Raw genomic sequence first — 18,620 nt, forward strand, 5'->3', positions numbered from 1 at the left:
GAAAAATGTTTTTCCTAGACATTGATACAAGAAATTATTAAGAAGTAGAAGTAACAAAATAAAGTCAAAGGGATAAACATCAGAAGCTTGCTTAAACAGCTTTGGCCCCATATAATTGCTTTTCTGTCAGCAGGATTATTAACAATTTTGGACATCTGAAAATTAAATTAACAGCCTGAAAATATTTTACAGAATGAGATAGAGCATGATACATGAAACATAATGACCCCACTGAAATTCAGCCAAGCCCGTGCAGCTACTCATTTAGACAGAGAAGACAACTAGTTAATCATCACCGAGCAAATTAGACAGAGCAAATTAGTTTGCTACATTCCACAGTCTTAGCTACCAAAAAGAGTATATGCCACTAATTAGAATGAAAGGACTCTAGGCATATTATTATCTATATAGAAAGAGAGAGCAAAATTGTAGCTTGAATTGCTTCTATCAAAGCTTGAAACCTAGGTTACGTAGACAGAAATTACATGTGCAAGAGTGTGTGTGTGTGTGTGTGCGTGTGTGTGTGTATTCACACACATTTAAGTAGCAGCAGCTTTAGCGTTCTCTTGCATTTTGACCTAATGAAGTGTAAAAAAATTTTCCCAAGGTTAATTGGAATTCTTTGGGAATACACACGCACGCACACACACACATACACACAACACAGCTAAAACACAAAAACATTTTCAAAAAGTGTGATCCCTTTAAATGAACACTAAAGTAGCCATTTCATATAATTTTTTTCTTACACGGTATTAAACTATTTTTTTCTTTTAAAAAGTGTATTGCCACTGCATGTGAAGTAAATATTTGGACTTAGTTTATCACTGGAGATTAATCTGAAATCATATTTTGTAGCCTTAATTAGCATTCATTTGCTTAATTGTCATTCTCAGCCCCATCATTTCCATTTTTCACCAACTTGAACAATGCTATCTTCTGCTGTTTGCACTTTAATTTAAATTTCTATTAAGGTTTATGAACAGTAATAAGGTCCTGTTTGAATATTCATTAGCTTCTGAATTGTGAGCTATGAAAAGGTGCTTTCTTTTACCTTAATGAAACTGGCACAGCATGGGACTGATCAGTTGTGACATTTGATTTGAGGCATCCAGTGAATTTTCTCATTGTTTATTGACATGTCTTGTCCAAACAGCTCCCTCGCAAGTGAGCGGAGTGATGAAGGAGAGGGTGCTGCAGCGGAGTGTCGAGCTTTCCTGGCAGGAACCAGAGCATCCCAATGGAGTCATCACCGAATATGAAATCAAGTATTACGAGAAAGTAAGTGCTAAGAACAGCTGAAGTGTGCAGCCGATGTGTCTCATGTCATCCTACTGCACTGTAGACTAAACTTGGTCATTATGCCAACTATTTGGAGCTATTCTGAAATTCATAGTTAATTTTAGCCATTTTTAATAACCATCTTCTTGCATCTCAGGTTCATCATTATAATTATGATTTCTGTCTATTAAATTTCTGGGTTACACAAAGGAGACTATTCCATTAGTGGTATATTTGTTCAATTTTTGATATAATAATTAGATGTAGGATGTTTTAGTACCACAGGGCCATGCAGCCCCAACGCAGTTTCGAAGAATGGTTCTTTTAGGGTCTCTGCTTGGGCCCTTAATGATTTATTTATGTGGTTTCATTAATTATGATGGTGGCCTCAAATAATTTAGTAATTTGGACAAATAAAAATATTTTCCATGATAAATAATGCAGTTTCTCCAAATTTCAGAATCAGATGATGATATTCCGCTCCTTTAAATTCCTCCTGAAATTCATTCTGCATATGTCATACTAATCATATCTACCACTTCTTCACACTCCTTTCTCCATGAGAAATAGGATGGCTAAAACCCAAGTGCTGCCCTTTAATCTCTTCATAATGGCTGAATATTAGTAAATAGTGATATAATTGAGTGTATGAGTGCATTTATTTCTGACCCATCTGGAAGGGGGTGGGCACCCTGTTCACAAATTATTATATAGGCTCCACTTCACAGAAAGATCTGATGAAGGTTTGAAACACAGAAATGATTACTATTACTAATATTAATATTAGTAATTAATATTAATGTTATTATTAATACAAGTGTTACTTATTGACCTCAGTAAGTTAGCTAAAGTGCTATAATATACATAGCCATTTTAACCATTTAGACGGAATTTCAAAATAGGAGCCAAGCTTTGGAAAATCTTGGGAGCTGAATTGACTTGATTGAATAATTTAAATGCATACAGTGCATTAGCAATAGATACATTTTTTTCCCTTTGAAGAAAAAACAGTTTAAGATTAGTTTCAATGTTCAGATTAAGTTTACAATATTTTTGCTTATTATTTGCATTATGAATTTATGACTTCCCATGGCCAAAGTTACATTTTAAATACCTTATTTTTGTACCAGGTAATACTTTTCTTGCCTATCAGATGTGTTTCTGAGGGAATCTTTGTTTTTACTGTTGGTTTTGTTATGTCTGTTTTCCAGTGAGTGAGCTCTAAGAGTTTATAGTCAGTCCCTTCTGAAATTTCATCAGATTTCAAAAGCAATGAAATACACTTTAAAAATATGTTAAGTGGGTAAATGAGAGTAAAGTTTCTCACAGTGCAAGGAAATATTTTGCACATCCTTAGTCTGGAATAAGTTTGTTCAAATAGTTTCTTTTCTATTTTGCATGACAAAAACAGAATGTTTCTACATTTGCTGAACTTACAAATTTGGTAATTATTAGAACAGAATAGTATATTGCATTCTAACATATGTAAGCATGTTCTCTAGATATCATTATGTCATCTAATACGAGTTATGCCTAGTTCTTTTACTTGAGATAAATATAGATTTATAATACCAACAATTGTTTTTATTAATGATTATAATTAAGACAATCACAAATCAGCTTCACTAAGTACAGTTTAAGTATAGATTTATTTAAGCTTTTGCAAATATCAGTGTGAAGGCAAGTCAAACAACCAGACTGACATTTTCAGATTTCAATGAATAGTCTTATTGTCAGCATAGTTGAGCACCACTGTTTATTATAGAACGAATAAGAAACTGTCTAAAACTGTATATTTTGTTGGGTATATAGCTTTTTAAATAAAAAAGCCCATTAGAGTCTTATCAATTAAGCTTTAAATTTGTATTCTTTTGGATATCATTTTGATGGAGTTTTTTTATATTCTTGAGTTTTTATAATTATTTCATTCTTAGTCTTATCATATGTAATATGATAAACACATTTTTAAACTCTGCAAGCCTCAGTTTTCATGAAAAATGAGGAAAATTGAACTAAGTGATGTTTAAAATATTGCCAAACCATAAATTATACAGTACTTTAACTTTTATATTGAGAGTTTTAATTTAAAATATTCCATTAAATACTGTTTTGTAAAAGTGGTTTTATTCTGTGAGAAGTGTAGTTTTTAATGAAAGCAATTGATATGTCAGTATGGTGGTGGTATTAGCTAAATTTCTTGATTTAATACCTTTCTCCATTTTTTGCATATGGCCTTTTGCTTGCTGAATAACATTCAGGAAAAATATTAAAAGACTACATTATGAAGGGACGACCTCTACTAAACCATAGATTTTACAAGCGTACCTGGGTTTTGGTCAATAGGACATTCGATTGTATTTATGACTAAATAGTTCCTGCCACCGTGCCCTCTACCAACAAAGCAAAAGCTCAAAACATATAAATGGTTTAACAAAATTATTTCTCTTTGAAATTTATAGAACAAAGGCATGTGTTCACATTTCCATTTTATATTATCTTAGAAACAACTCAATGTTATAATATTCCACAGGGTACAATGTAGCCTTTATAAAAACAATGCAGCAAATTGAAATAAATTGTGAGAATTGGCTGTCAGATTGCCTGGTTGCAATTACAATTAAATATTCCCTGAATATATTGTTTCTAGGATCAAAGGGAACGGACCTATTCGACAGTAAAAACCAAGTCCACTTCAGCTTCCATTAATAACCTGAAGCCAGGAACAGTGTATGTTTTCCAGATTCGGGCTTTTACTGCTGCTGGTTATGGAAATTACAGTCCCAGACTTGATGTTGCCACGCTAGAGGAAGCTACAGGTAAAATGTTTGAAGGTAATTACCACCTCTGGTTTGGATTCTTATTCTCTAGAACTGTCATATTTTTTCCAATATTGAGGGCAATGATTTGATTCAAGATTATTTTTATATTTAGAGGTGAATATATATGCATAAATACGTACTTTGTAAAGGTTATACAGAGTAACAATTTAAAATTTGCTGTTTTGTTTCTCAGTGTGAGAATCCGATAATTTATATTAGTCTCTTTAATACACGCTGGGTTTTTGTTTTTGTTTTTTTGGAAAAGATGAAGTCAGAAATAGAAACAGGACTTGTTCAATTGTGTATTGCTGTTTTTGTAGAACCCAAAACAACATTACTCTGGTTGTGTCCATTGAAGGTGCTCCTTCACAGAAACCCCAAAATGAAGCCAAGATATACACAGGGTGGGCCAGGGAAAGACAATCTATAAGAATCAGTGTTAATTTAAGCTACGTGAGTTTTAGCAACAATTTCAAAAATTGCAGTTCAGAGAGAAGATCGTAAAAGTTGTATTTATTTTTATCATCTCTTTTCATCTTTTATAACATGTTCCAAGCATACTAGAGAATATATTCAAAGTATATATGAAATATTAAGAATATAATTAAATGAATATCTCTGTATCAACCACTCAGCCTAAAAATAGAATGTCACCAGATCTTGAATCCCATTTATCATTTTGTTTGTTTTATAATTCCGCAGAACATAACAAAAACGCATGTGTCTATAGTGTACCACAAAAAAGCAGATGTATGTGGGAATGTGTGTCCCAGTTTACTGTCAGAGTGCAAGTTCAGAGCAGCCTGAGTACTATGCTGGTTGTTCTTCCATTAGCTGAGGAATCAGGGTGCATTTCTGTATTTTGGGGTTCTTGATTTCTCCTGATGTTACTGCTCAGGGACAGGATTTACCTAGCTGTTACCTTGTCATCTTGCCAGTGTAATCTTCCCACACAATTCTAAACAAAGGTGAACTAAAAAATATTATGTGATTTTTCTTTCCTCAATTTTTAATAAAAAGTTTTTAAGTAAATTAAATTGGTACAATTTTTATCGGTTATTTTGACTTCAAAAAATATTTTCACAGATCTTTTAAAAGGCAAATTGGCAAATATTCTTTGATTAGAAAATGCTTGTCAAGTTTGCTAACCGTATTCTTCTTTCAAAATATTTTGCAGTGTTTTTAAATTAAGCAGTAACTCTCAGAACCTCAAATAATAAAACATACATTGAAATAAATTTGAAATATAAATCATTTATATAGAATTATAGACACAAAGACATCAATTGGAAAAATGTCACATAATTTTGTGTGATAAACTTAACACCATTATTCTTTATTATCTTCTTAAAATGAAGTATCTAAGATTAAAAATGAGAACATCTAAGTTCAATGGCCACAAAAACATTAAAGTGTTGTACATTAAGATTTCAACATTTGAACATTTGAGTGGTCTTTTATCAGATGTGTTCTAGTAGTTTTCAATTTAGACTGATCTCAAGATACTACTTTGTGATTTCTCATATAATAAAACACCTTAAATGATGTTTTATCATATTCGAATGAATAGCTTAAACTAGTTAGACACATTAGTTAGCTCACATTTACCTAATCATTCTTTATCAGTTAAACCTCTAAGTTTGAATTTCAAAATGAATTTGTGCATTGTGCTGACTTCATAAGTTGAGAATATTGGGCCAAACTATTTTTTATTGATTCCTGAGATTCATAGATATTATTTTCATTATTTCAAAAATTAAGCATCTAAGGTTCAAAGAGAATAAGATGCAGTAGTAAACTGGAATGATCACATGAAATGAATGTTAAAACTAGATTTTTGCATTAGAGAGAATTTATGATTTTTATCATCAGACTATTCTCTTCCATTGGAATGTAAAGTTGGTGAAGGAATGATCCATATGTCTTTTCCTTGCTATTGTCTTGCCAGTTCCTACTATCAGTGCTTGACATAGAGAAGGCACTCAATAAATAAGCAAGGATGACCTCACAGTCATCCACATAGAACAGATTACCACTGTCAATCAGTGCTAGGAGACATGTTTCTGGTTTTACATCTCAGTTCTTCCATGTCCAGTTGTGAGACTTGGCATGAGCTCAGGTACCCTAATTGCTAGCATAGCAGTACCGAACTCAGTGGTATTCTGAATATTACCTACAGTACACAGAGTGCACATGGAAAGTCTCAAGTCAGCTTTTAATTTATTATTTAGCACAGCCACTCCCAAGCTTTTGTTCTATTAAAAAAATACTGAGGATCTCCAAAGAGATTTTGATTATTTGGATTACATCTATGAATATTCACCATTAGAAATGAAAACTGAAAAAACTTTAACACACACAAACACACATTTTGTGTGCCATCAGAGTAATGATGTTTTCACATGTCATATAACTTCTGGAAAACTCAGCTGTGCACCTGTGAGCAAATGAGAGTAAAAAAGGCAAGTAACATCATATCATATAAAATACTTTTGACCCTGCAGATCCCCAGGAAAGCTCTTGAGGGACCCTTAGGTTTCCAGACCACCCTTTGAGAACTGCTGACTTAGCATGAGTTACTCACTAAGAATTAGGGATGCAGAGAGACACATGACACAATCGTGCTCTGTACAGTGAAGGAAACTTGTACACAAATTCTGCCATACAATTAAGCATGGGGCTGCATGACCCAGTGCTATCAGAGTGTCAAGAAACAGCGATTCACTGTGCTTGGAAGGAGGGAAAAAGTGAACATGCCACCAAAGAGAGGTCCCTTGAGCAGTGTTTGAAAAGGGAAATTAAACAGATTATTCCATTGCACATATATCCTAAAATCCCCATCTCTTCAGAGTCAATACTACTGTTTTTACAATTTTAAAACCATGATGTGATGATTATGGCACTTACGAATTACTTTTAAAATTTATTACCCATGAAGTAGATGAAAATATTAACCATAAATGTTGACTCTGGAAAGATTAAAGTGTAACCCTGACTATATATAAAAACGTATAAATATTCAAAAATTCTAATCATCATTCACCTGAGTTCAGTTTTCTCGTTGGAGTTCTGTTTCTGACACTAAGGCAGAACTGAGCCCAAGACAAGCAAAGAATTAGACCCATGGGACACAGCGATTGAATGGAAACAATTTCTACTCGTGCGTGTGTAATTTTTTCCTCCCTCATGAACAGAATTACTCTGTTCTTTTTTCTCTCTCCCTCAACATCTAGATATCTAGATATATAATATATATAAGGATATATATCTATCTAAATATATATATCGAGAGAGAAATACATATATAGATTTATATATATATACATATATATGTGTATATATATAAAGACAGATACAAATTTAAAATAATCAAACCAAACCAAAAAAACAAAAATACTTGAAATCTTTTTTGTTGTTGAAAAATAATAGGCTGCAATTCAGAAATTGAAGCCTGAAAGTTTTGTTTTTCCCACCCTCCCCCCCCTTGCTCCCTCAGGGAGCAAATCAGCAGGTGCCGTATTAGCAAGAGTGTAAATACCTTTGTTCAGAAACTGTCTATTACACGGGAGCTACTTCACTGTTTTTCGATAGAAGATCTGTCTATAGTTAGCTTAGCATAGGTATACAAAATTAAGAAATGAATTGTCAAGAGGAGAACATAGATAAATAGAGAAGGGCCAATCAGAAAAAACTTGATGCTGCCTATTGTGGCAAGACATACTCTGCCTACGTATAATTTACTTCCCTGGAGACCCAGTCCCTCGCCACCACCAAGAAGGAGTAGTATTTTCCATCCTGCCTTATATTAAAGATTACAGCTGTGGATTGTTTCAGCAATAAGCAAACTGTATTAGTTTGATGTTGTATATTAAATGATATTTGCAACCTGGATCATTTGTTGAAATACACATTCTCATTGTTTTTACACTCCTTTGATTGTTTTATGAAATCTGTACTGGTATTGGAAATATAATACTCTGGGGAAAATATGACAATTATGAGTTATCATATAAGTAGAACTTTACTAATTTGGAAAAATGGAAGTGAGAAGGCCATGTGACTCGATGAAGAATCGGAATCAGGGCCTGCTTTAGAGGACACATAAACACATACTGCTTCCCAAGAGACTCTCAGAAAGATCCAACTGGGCTTGTCTTAATAAGCATAGAAGAATCACTTAGCCTTGTACAGGAAGTATCTGCAATTAGATAATGCTAAAATGTTTTTTAAAGTACTTGCGGAAAGTTTGCTTTTTTGTAAATAGCTTACCTCCTCTGTAATCTTAAACTCTCAAATGCGTGGATAGCATACTTTGTCAAATTAGTACAAATACTTCTACTCACCTTTTCCCTGAATTATGGTGCATTATAAAATCAGATGATTTACGATGATTCCATGGTGATTTTTATTTTATATTGATAATATGAGAGATAAAGCACTTAAGATGCTTTGAAAAATGCAGAGTATATATTTTGTTCCCTTTTTCACATATCAGAAAAAGAGACATGGAGATCGAATACCTTCCTGGGGGGAAAAATGGAGATTTAATAACAATTGTAGATCAAAGATTTCTCTCTGTTGATTCATAACTAAGTTTTCAGCAACTAAGCAGGGGATAGCCATTCGATAAGGCATTTTACAGGTGTCTTTTATAGCTGAGGAGTATAAAGTAGATGAAAGTATTGTCCTTACCATGCCCTTAAAATGCAAAAAATAAGCGTTTATTTAAGTTTATATTATTACAATATAATGCATTTATTTAAAATTAGAGGTGAATTAAAAAGCGTAGGTATCTCCTATTCATAAGATTTTGTTTACCCTCTCAAGTTCTTACATGGTGTTGAGTGTTTCTGAACCTATTTTCTCTCTTTCCAGCAACAGCCGTCTCCAGTGAACAGAATCCTGTTATTATAATTGCCGTGGTTGCAGTGGCAGGGACCATCATTTTGGTGTTCATGGTCTTTGGCTTCATCATTGGAAGAAGGTAAAACACAAATTTGTTCTAATCTTTAACACAGAATGTATTGATTTTTCAGAATTATGTCAGCCTATTACTTACTATTTAGTGTATTAGAATGTTAGAAAGTAAATGCAAACACTCTTTGTCTGGTATGAGATGTTACAGGTCAATACATTTCCCCTCTCCCAAGGTCAAAATACAGTGTGAGCTTAATCTTTCACTGCCTTTAGTTTAAGAGCAATGAGTGTTATAATTTCTGTTGGGTGTACTTTTATTGGTTACTTTCAGTTAGATTTTCATCATAAGTATAGGAGATAGCTGGGGAAAGATGTACGTGTTTAGTTTACTGGTCAGTGGAGACCATTTTAAATCTGTTGTTGTTGCTGTTGTTTTTCAGAAAAAAGTATAAGCAAATATTCACTCACTGATAAATCTAAATCAATGAAGTATGTTCCTTCTACATTATCTCACACAAAAACTTTATACTCTGTACAGTTTTTAGTCATATGAGTTACTATATTATTATCAATGGGTTCATAACTATGGACAGGAATTTTTTTGTATTTTGTTTATTGCTCTAACTGGCATGTTGTCAAAGAATTAAGGTATGTTGTACTGAATTTTAAATATATAAAGTAAGATCATTAATTGACATCACAAATCTGATTTTTTTCTAGGCACTGTGGTTATAGTAAAGCTGACCAAGAAGGGGATGAAGAGCTTTACTTTCATTGTAAGTGTTTGGCTTTTCTTTATTATTATGCACCCCAATTAATACAGACACCTGGTTGTTAGTATTGGCATGAATAAATTCCTAATGTCTCATGCTTCGAAGTACGTAATGAGCTCAAAATGTTGCTTTAAAGCATTTGAACAAGATATTTAGAATGAAAATCATATGATGTGAATTTTAAAAACATAAAACAGTTTGAGAAATGTAATCTCTCACAAGAAATTATAATATTACTGCAGTATATTTAGCTGCTCTTAGGGCACGATTTTTCCTTTTGCAAACTTTGCCCCAGTGTTTCATACCATTCTAACAAAAATCCATTAAAAGTTGCATGGCCTGTCTTCCAGCTAAGGAATTCATTTAGAAGTAGAAGGGCAGAGCCTTTTTTTCCCACCCAATGAGTGACGCTACCATGAAAGACAGAGCTGCAGAGCCTCTTTCGCTTAGGCTACTGTACATTGTCCATCGGATGGATATTTCCCCCAATATGGATTGCATAATAATAGGATTCAATCCTCCACTGTTTTTCTGTGGATTTGGGTTACCGGATTCTTAAAAGTTGATTTTAGAAATCACATTCAGAAGAGATCTTCGGAAACCAAAGAAAAGAGATGCCCCTCTGCATTAATCTTATTCCTGTTGCAATGTGGGTAGCCAGGAAAAAAAACCAAATGAGAGCTATGCAAATAAATGTTATTACTTCATGTAACCAAAGTAAAAACCTCACGATCATATGATTTGAGTTCGGACAATTAATGATGTTCTTATCCAAACCCATTGTTTTTATTGTTAATCTTTAAAAATATTAAAAAACAATTGTATTTATTTTTCTTGGTAGCATAATCTTTACCAAAATTTCTCATGGATAGATAAATTTCCTAATTGGCCTAAGAATTACATCGATCATTGTGTTATTTATCAAATTACTTTGTCAGTATCTAAGAAGATATTGTCATGTACCCGTCCTAAAGTCACAAAAATGTATAAACATCAATCAAGAAAATGTGTGGTTTAAAGACACAAATTGTGAGCACTGTTATTAACATTACTATTATTATCAGTGATGAGAGTGCCATGGGCAGTTTATAGAGATACACAGAAAAAATGGAGGTTACATTTTTTTTTCTCTTTCACAACATGAGAGAGTATTTGTAACACTTCCCCAATGGGAAGGAGTAAATCGAAACTTGATTGCCTAAACTTTTATATCTAGTTTAAAATGTATCTAAAAGAGTTATCTATAATTCCTAAAATGCCCAATTCTACCCATTTTGTGAAAAATTTGATGACAGAATCATTTAATTTTACCTTCATCAGTATGTCACTTTTCTTTCCCTTATTGAGTATATCTGAGACATCCCCAAATTATCAAATACGTTTTAGCTTATTTGCTTTTAGCTTTCAGGTTAATGCAGAAGGTAAATTGAAATACGGCTTACCTGAAACATGTTGTATCACCTTATGCTAAATTGTCATCACTCGCTTTTAATATTTTGATGCCATTTGCTTTTTTTTACATTTAACATCAAGTTTGTAATCAGAAAAAAATAGAGCTGTATGTCTTACTTGCTGACATAGACAAGATAAACTTGGTATATAAAAACAGTTTTCATCTCCAAAACAAAGTATCAGTGGTGGTTTTAAGATATTTAACACTCATGAGAAATGTAAATGAGATATTAAAATACAAAAAAGCTTGTACTCTTAAACTGAGAGAAGCAACAAACCAGAGTATTCAGAAATTGTTAATGTTTTCCTATTTTAAAACATCCATTTTTAAATGAATAATGAAAAACTAAAGTGCACTTAACGATATCCTACCCTGGTAAATGCTTGATATTTTCGAATCACCTTTTTTACAGAGATATCTTTTCTTGTCATTTGATGAGTACCAGGCATTTTATTTGATTTTATAGCTGTGTGTAAAATACGTAAAATACAAAGCTATGGTCACCAGCTATTTACAAGTTGTTGTCCTTTTATTTCGTTAGTATACAGACAATTTTCTTAGGTGCTAAGACACCAGATTGAATTTTTACAGAAACATGAAAGCAACCATTTAACTAGCTTTTAGAGCACTGAATTTAATAGAATGTCCAGTCATTTGTATCAGGCGCCCTCAACTCTCCATGGCCCCAAGTGCTACATTTAAAGACATAAACACAATGGAGAAGTTTAGTGAAGCAATTCCAATTTACATTTTGTTTCCTCCTACCATTTCTTCTAACAATGTCTTTGAATCCAAGCTGGGCAGTATTTCATGTTTTTATGCCAAAATTGCTGTGGCCTGTCAAAATGTTTTATGACAGCTTGAATAAAGAACCATCAGAGACCCATTTGAGATGCAGAAGGTTACCTCCAATCTAGCTCCCTTATCACAAAACAAAACCAGAAAAACAATGAAAGAGCGAAAGAAAGAAAGAGAATAAAAAGGGAGAAGATGGCTCATTCTCCATCTGCCTGCCAATCTAGGAGGTTAACCTATTGTTTTCTTCCCTTCTCTCTTTTTCTCTTCCCCCCTCTTCCCTGTACTCCTTCTTCTCTCTTTTCTCTTTCTATCCCCTCTCTCTTTTCTTCTTGTGTTTTTTTTTTCATGTTCAGCTTTAGTAACAAATGAGCATCTGTCAGTTTTATAAACTGCAACAATAATTGTTTAAGACAATCAATTTTGGATAAACAATCAACTACAGAATAAATCAAGATTTTTAAATCCCATTTTCTTTAGACATTCTGCTTCTTTTTGTTTGTTATGTGTTTATTTTTAAAAATATAATTTTAATTTAATGTGATGACATAAGCACAGTTAGGCTGCAGTGTAATACATAAAGAAATATATTGTTCTCACAATAGTAAGATTTAATGAAAAGATTGTTCAGTGGCTTTGTTAAAAACAATAAAGTTTTTTTGAGGATATAGTGTAATTCTTTTTATTGCATTAATATAACCAAATATATGCCTATCTATCTTATCTTTGTCTTTAACCAAATGATTAGATTTGGAGTACATTATTGTAATTGAATTTGATTTAAAGTTGACTTAGCATTATCTGTTACCTGCATGCTTCTGGGTGCATTTTAAGAAGATTTTAACTTTTAAGATGAATCTATGTTGTTTGAATTTTGACTACCTTTTCTGAGGCATATTGGCTACCTCCTTCCAGAGCCTTATAATTGAAAGTTCATATAAACCATTCCTCTTTCAAATTGCTGTCATACATGGTTAGCAGATCCCAGGAATATTGTAAATTTTCTAACTTTACTCTGCATTTTGTACATCTGGCCTCTACTGCCCTTCAAGGTGAAGATGAAACTGTGTCTTTAGTAGATTTCTCTCTGATTCTGTGATAGCGGTCCCTCACATCTTGTACTAATTTTATGTATATGTCAACGGTGGTTGGTCTTTAAGAAAATAAATCAAAAGAATAAGTAAGATGTCTAAATGTTTTTAATATTGCTGTCAGTGTAGTAGGCTACCTGTAAATGAAATGTCTTCTTTTCCCAGTGTATTAATTTGATTGATTGACTGACTGATAGATTTACAAATGTGTTTCCAAGTCCATTACAAACCTCACTATGGCTTGAACTATGCCATGATAGCAGTGAATTTAATTAAACCTCCAGTCTGATAAGAGTCCTGTCAGAGAATTTTGGTGATGTCTTTTGTTGATTTACTGGAAAAGCAATTCAGTTAGTAACCTATGAGCTGGATCCTATGTTACCTATAGAAGCTTGCAGATAATACCTATACGCCAACAGACTGAAGTAGTCTGTTAAAACTGCTGTGAATCAGGTGGTGTGGAAGCAAGTTCACTGTTCCAAGGAGCACTCTGCATAATGAAATTCCTGGGCTGACTGCACAATAAGTGCGTTGCTTCATCACAGTCATGCTTTCTTACATCATTACAGTTAAATTTCCAGGCACCAAAACCTACATTGACCCTGAAACCTATGAGGACCCAAATAGAGCTGTCCATCAATTCGCCAAGGAGCTAGATGCCTCCTGTATTAAAATTGAGCGTGTGATTGGTGCAGGTAAGGCTGTTGTAGCTTCCTTGTTCAGCTGTTCCATTTAGCCAGGATCGAAAGTCATACATCATAATGACAGGCAAATAATTATACCTCAAGTATAGAACTTTTGCATTTACCTGAACTGTTGGAAGCAATGAGGCTGTACTTGTTTATGAGAGCTCAAGGAAAAAAAAGGGAAAAAGAAGCATATGGCACAGAGAATCTGTGTATCTTTTGTCTTCTGTTGGATTTTTAAGATAGCGTTCTACTGGCAGCTACTTAATAGTTCTGGCCTGTTGTTTAGGAAATGACTTAGTAATTTTTTTTTTTTTAATTAGAATGTTCCCGAATTTTGCTGGAATATACATTTCCTCTTACTTGTTTTACCGTCTTCTTGCCAGGCTTTCATGCTTATCTTTTTTTCATGTATTCGTGGGTATCAGTTAGCCTTTTAATTCCATGCAGAAAATTAATATGTGTGAATTATTTAAAGGAATATTATTTCCTACGTATACAACATATTTTCATAGTAATTATACATGTTGGATTCAACTCCCTTGAATTTAGCAGTCATGGTGCATACGAATTCCAGACTTTGAAGTTTTTAAAAAATATTTGCTTCTCAAACAGTAAAAGCAATCACAGTGTTCAGAATTTGCAAATGCGCCCTTATGCTAAATTTAATCATCAGTGTACATTATATACTATATTTCAAATCTAAATGTTTTTTCTTAAGAAGTTTGCATTAATCCAGTTAAAAAATTACAGTAGCTTGTGTAACAGATAGTTTCGCAAAGCTTAAAATTGTTTTTTAGAATTATGCATTTACCTTGCAAGAAGAAAATATTTTTGAAATTAAAATACACCTGCCTATTCTATTACTTCAGGAGAATTTGGAGAAGTCTGCAGTGGTCGTTTGAAACTTCCAGGGAAAAGAGATGTTGCAGTAGCCATAAAAACCCTCAAAGTTGGTTACACAGAAAAACAAAGGAGAGACTTTTTATGTGAAGCAAGCATCATGGGGCAATTTGACCACCCAAATGTTGTCCATTTGGAAGGGGTGGTTACAAGAGGTAGATATTGATATCTTTCATTTATCACATGGACTGTAAGAAATTAGTGTTATTTTGTACCTAATTAAAAAACCAAGTCATGAATATATTGCATATTCTAAATGAATGTTTTTTCTTGGTATATCACAGACTAACTTCTTCTTTTATGTTACTACCTCTGAAAAAAATCAGGATGAATGAAGGCAGGATGAGAGTTAAAGAATAAATCTGATAGACAGATGGAGTGACTGATATCTTCATTCAGCTTCAACAGCCATAAAAGTGATACACTTTAGTCTTTACATTTTATATCAAGTGTCATTTTTTTTCTGAGTTTCATTCATAGAGCAGGAGTCAGAACACTCTGACTTTGTTGTTTAATTTTGTGAATCATAACCGTCTTCCAAACAGACATTTAATGACTGTGAGTTCAGCAGCAGCACTGGGGACATTAGAAACACTCACAGCTCACACATTCAGCCTTTCAGAAGAGCACCACATATCTCACAAGGGTGAGAATGGGAATAAGCCTGAAGTTTAGGTTATGGTTCCTGAAGCAATGCTTTTTTTCTTATATATATATGTATGTGTATATATATATGTGTGTGTGTATTTTTTTTTTTTAATTTTAGGGAAACCAGTCATGATAGTAATAGAATTCATGGAAAATGGAGCCCTTGATGCATTTCTCAGGGTAAGAAACAAAATTATCCTCTCATTCTAAATATACTATCCATATTACCACTATAATTGCTTGGTTTTTTTTACAGTATAAAACGTAAACATTATAAACTTTAACAGATCGGAAAATTGCCTTTAAAAAGGCAGATTAGATTAAAGATCAGAGTCCTAGTCTGGATTGAACTAGAATCCTTTTGAGCACGTAAGTGATACATTGTGGTTTAAACAATAGTATTCATGAATATATTCCCTCAAATACAAAGGATGCCTACCAGAAGCCTTTTAATTTGAATACATGTTATAGAGTAACATTTTACTTTTTCAGTACAAAGAGGTAATACAGAGAAGACTAAAAAATGAGATAACCATTCAGTATTAACATGATGATCCCAATTCTGTTCTCTGGAACCATTTCTGTCTTATTACTATGTGAACACTGAATGTAATAGAATTACTAACATTTTGAAAATTAATAATATGTGATTATTTTTATAATAAATTCTAAATATATAAACATACATATTTTTGCTCTGAGACTTTTCACCTAAGAATGTAAACACCTGTTAACATTTTTCCAAATGCTGAAGAGAATATAGTCTAAAGAATAAGAGGACATGTGGTTTTATCATATGTAATCTGGAATGATACATTCAATTTAAATTATAAACAATCAGAAGATTGAGAGAAATTTTTATTCTGCACCTTTATGATATGCATAACTCTCAATTCTTTGGAATAAGGCAGCACCTGGCAAGTTTATCAACTCAAACCAATATCCTCATGCAACATATTTACGATTCAGTTGGAGAAATCTGTGAATTAAAAATGGCTTAGAGGGGTGCCTGGATGGCTCAGTCGTTAAGCCTCTGCCTTTGGCTTGGGTCATGATCGCAGGGTCATGGGATAGAGTCCTACATTGGGCTGTCTGCTCAGCGGGGAGCCTGCTTCTCCCTCTCCCTCTGCCTGCCGCTCTGCCTACTTGTGCTCTCTGTCTCTATCAAATAAATAAATAAAATCTTTATTTAAAAAAAATGGCTTAGAAATAGATGGTGGCCAGTCTGGTTGTAAAGAGCTCTCAATCCCATTTGCTAGTGCATCTGTTTTAGAGAATCTTTGTTGCAAGTAATGTTCCCACCAACAGCAGAACAAGGAAAAATATAAAATGAAAACAAAATCAGCCAGGATAATCATTTTCTACTTCATAGTTTTTCTTCATCTTTAATCAAAAACTTTCTCCTTTCCCTTTTTTATCTTCTGGAGAAAAAAATCTTAATCTTCATCCCTTTGTATATTTCTAGATTGTATAATTTTTAGCAGGTGGAAAAAACACTTCGTTGTCAAGGATAATATTTTCAGATACTCCATTGCCTAACTTTGACCCAAAAATCAGTGTATACTTTTGGACCCACATAATCTGATACTATTTTTAATCAGTACAAATAACATATCAATCTAAATAACTAAACGATTACCAAAACTCAATTTTGTATTATTGGAAGGTCAGTCGAATCAGCACCTGTTTTGTTTTTCACAAATGTCTGTATTATATAGAAAATTAGTTAATAAATCTTATTATACTCTAGTAAATGACTAGTATGCAGACAGTTTTCACAGCAATTTTTTCCCTTTGAAAGTACAGTGAAGGACTTTTGTTCTTGTCTTCCTGTAGAAACACGATGGGCAATTTACCGTCATTCAGTTAGTAGGAATGCTGAGAGGAATTGCTGCTGGAATGAGATATTTGGCCGACATGGGATACGTTCACAGGGACCTTGCGGCTCGCAATATTCTTGTCAACAGCAATCTTGTTTGTAAAGTGTCAGATTTCGGCCTGTCCCGGGTTATAGAGGACGATCCAGAAGCTGTCTATACCACAACTGTAAGAAAAAGTCTCTTCCTGCACCTCTTTGTCTTCCAAAGGTTTTCCTACCAAGAAAACAGGACATAATATGAAACTAAACAGTAGAAAAGAGGCAAACTCACCTCAGCTTTTTGTTGTTGCTGTTTTTTCCTTTTGCAAGAATCATTGCTGCTTTTTCACCCTGTATAGACTAAGAGAAGAAGTGAGATCAGAATGGCAACATGCTTGTCTTATTAGCAAGGTGTTCATATGCATAATACAGTTTTATACCATAACATCTAGTTGCTAGCTTTCGTAATTGTAGCAGAGAAATATAATCTCATTTTAAACAAAGATTTTAAAAGATTATTAACTATGCGAATTCTTACAACTTTTGTGAGATTAGAAAAAAAAGGAAAATATATGAGGATTTAGTGAAATTGCCCACATTTCCTTCCACTTTAATAGTTATGTTGCCTTATTGGTCATTGTCTTTTGACTAGACTCTTGCCCTAAGATCACCAAAGGGCCCATTAAATTGAGTTGCCTTAAAAGTGAAAACTTGTAATGACATTTTAAAAAACAGATTGGTAAGTTTAAATACACTTAGAGAGATTCAAGGTGGATAGGTGGGATACTGCTGAACTGCTACCCAAATATACAAATGTTTAACTGTAGCTTTATGGTTCTGCTATAAATGATTTATAAGTTATTATGCATATTTAAAATTTCAATTTCTTTTTATAACAGGGTGGAAAAATTCCAGTAAGGTGGACTGCACCTGAAGCCATCCAATACCGGAAATTCACATCAGCCAGTGATGTATGGAGTTATGGAATAGTCATGTGGGAAGTTATGTCTTATGGAGAAAGACCTTATTGGGACATGTCGAATCAAGATGTAGGTGTTACACTAGTTAAACAAAAAGGATTTCATACGTTAATATCCATTGTTATTGGAACATGTAGGTAATGGCTCATAAGAAGAAACTTTTATAGAATTAGAAAAATATGATTGCTGAGTTTCCACAGTTATTCCCACAAAAATTACCATAAATTAGTGGTTCAATTAATTTCATTTTGAAGAATTGCTTTTTCTCTTCTTTTTTTTTAATCCTCTTGATGTAACAGAAGCGTACAAAAGAGATGTCCTCCTAATAAAGATAATGATGTTGTGCTTGCACAGCTGTAGTGGGAAAGTCACATGAGTAAAAGAGTCATTTGCAGAGAGGAGGGGAAGGAAGGCTG

The 18,620-nt window shown here is 33.3% G+C and overlaps 1 protein-coding gene across 5 annotated transcripts in view; it reads left to right on the forward strand.

Annotated features, from left to right (window-relative positions):
• The window catches only part of EPHA7 (EPH receptor A7), a 161,130-nt gene that overhangs the window by 130,970 nt on the left and 11,540 nt on the right, over positions 1-18,620 (forward strand). The window contains exons 6-14 of one of the 5 annotated variants that reach the window (XM_026511793.4): positions 1,157-1,281; positions 3,929-4,112; positions 8,976-9,084; positions 9,738-9,793; positions 13,699-13,824; positions 14,688-14,873; positions 15,485-15,546; positions 17,203-17,412; positions 18,124-18,273. In XM_026511793.4, the coding sequence (XP_026367578.1) occupies positions 1,157-1,281; positions 3,929-4,112; positions 8,976-9,084; positions 9,738-9,793; positions 13,699-13,824; positions 14,688-14,873; positions 15,485-15,546; positions 17,203-17,412; positions 18,124-18,273 (1,208 nt within the window). Of the gene's footprint in view, positions 1-1,156; positions 1,282-3,928; positions 4,113-8,975; positions 9,085-9,737; positions 9,794-12,394; positions 12,689-13,698; positions 13,825-14,687; positions 14,874-15,484; positions 15,547-17,202; positions 17,413-18,123; positions 18,274-18,620 lie in introns of those variants that run through there. The other 4 variants (XM_057311182.1, XM_057311183.1, XM_057311184.1 and 1 more) reach the window with 4 other exon arrangements.

The sequence above is a fragment of the Ursus arctos genome, unplaced genomic scaffold (assembly GCF_023065955.2).
Source record: "Ursus arctos isolate Adak ecotype North America unplaced genomic scaffold, UrsArc2.0 scaffold_13, whole genome shotgun sequence".
NCBI classification, from domain to species: Eukaryota; Metazoa; Chordata; class Mammalia; order Carnivora; family Ursidae; genus Ursus; species Ursus arctos.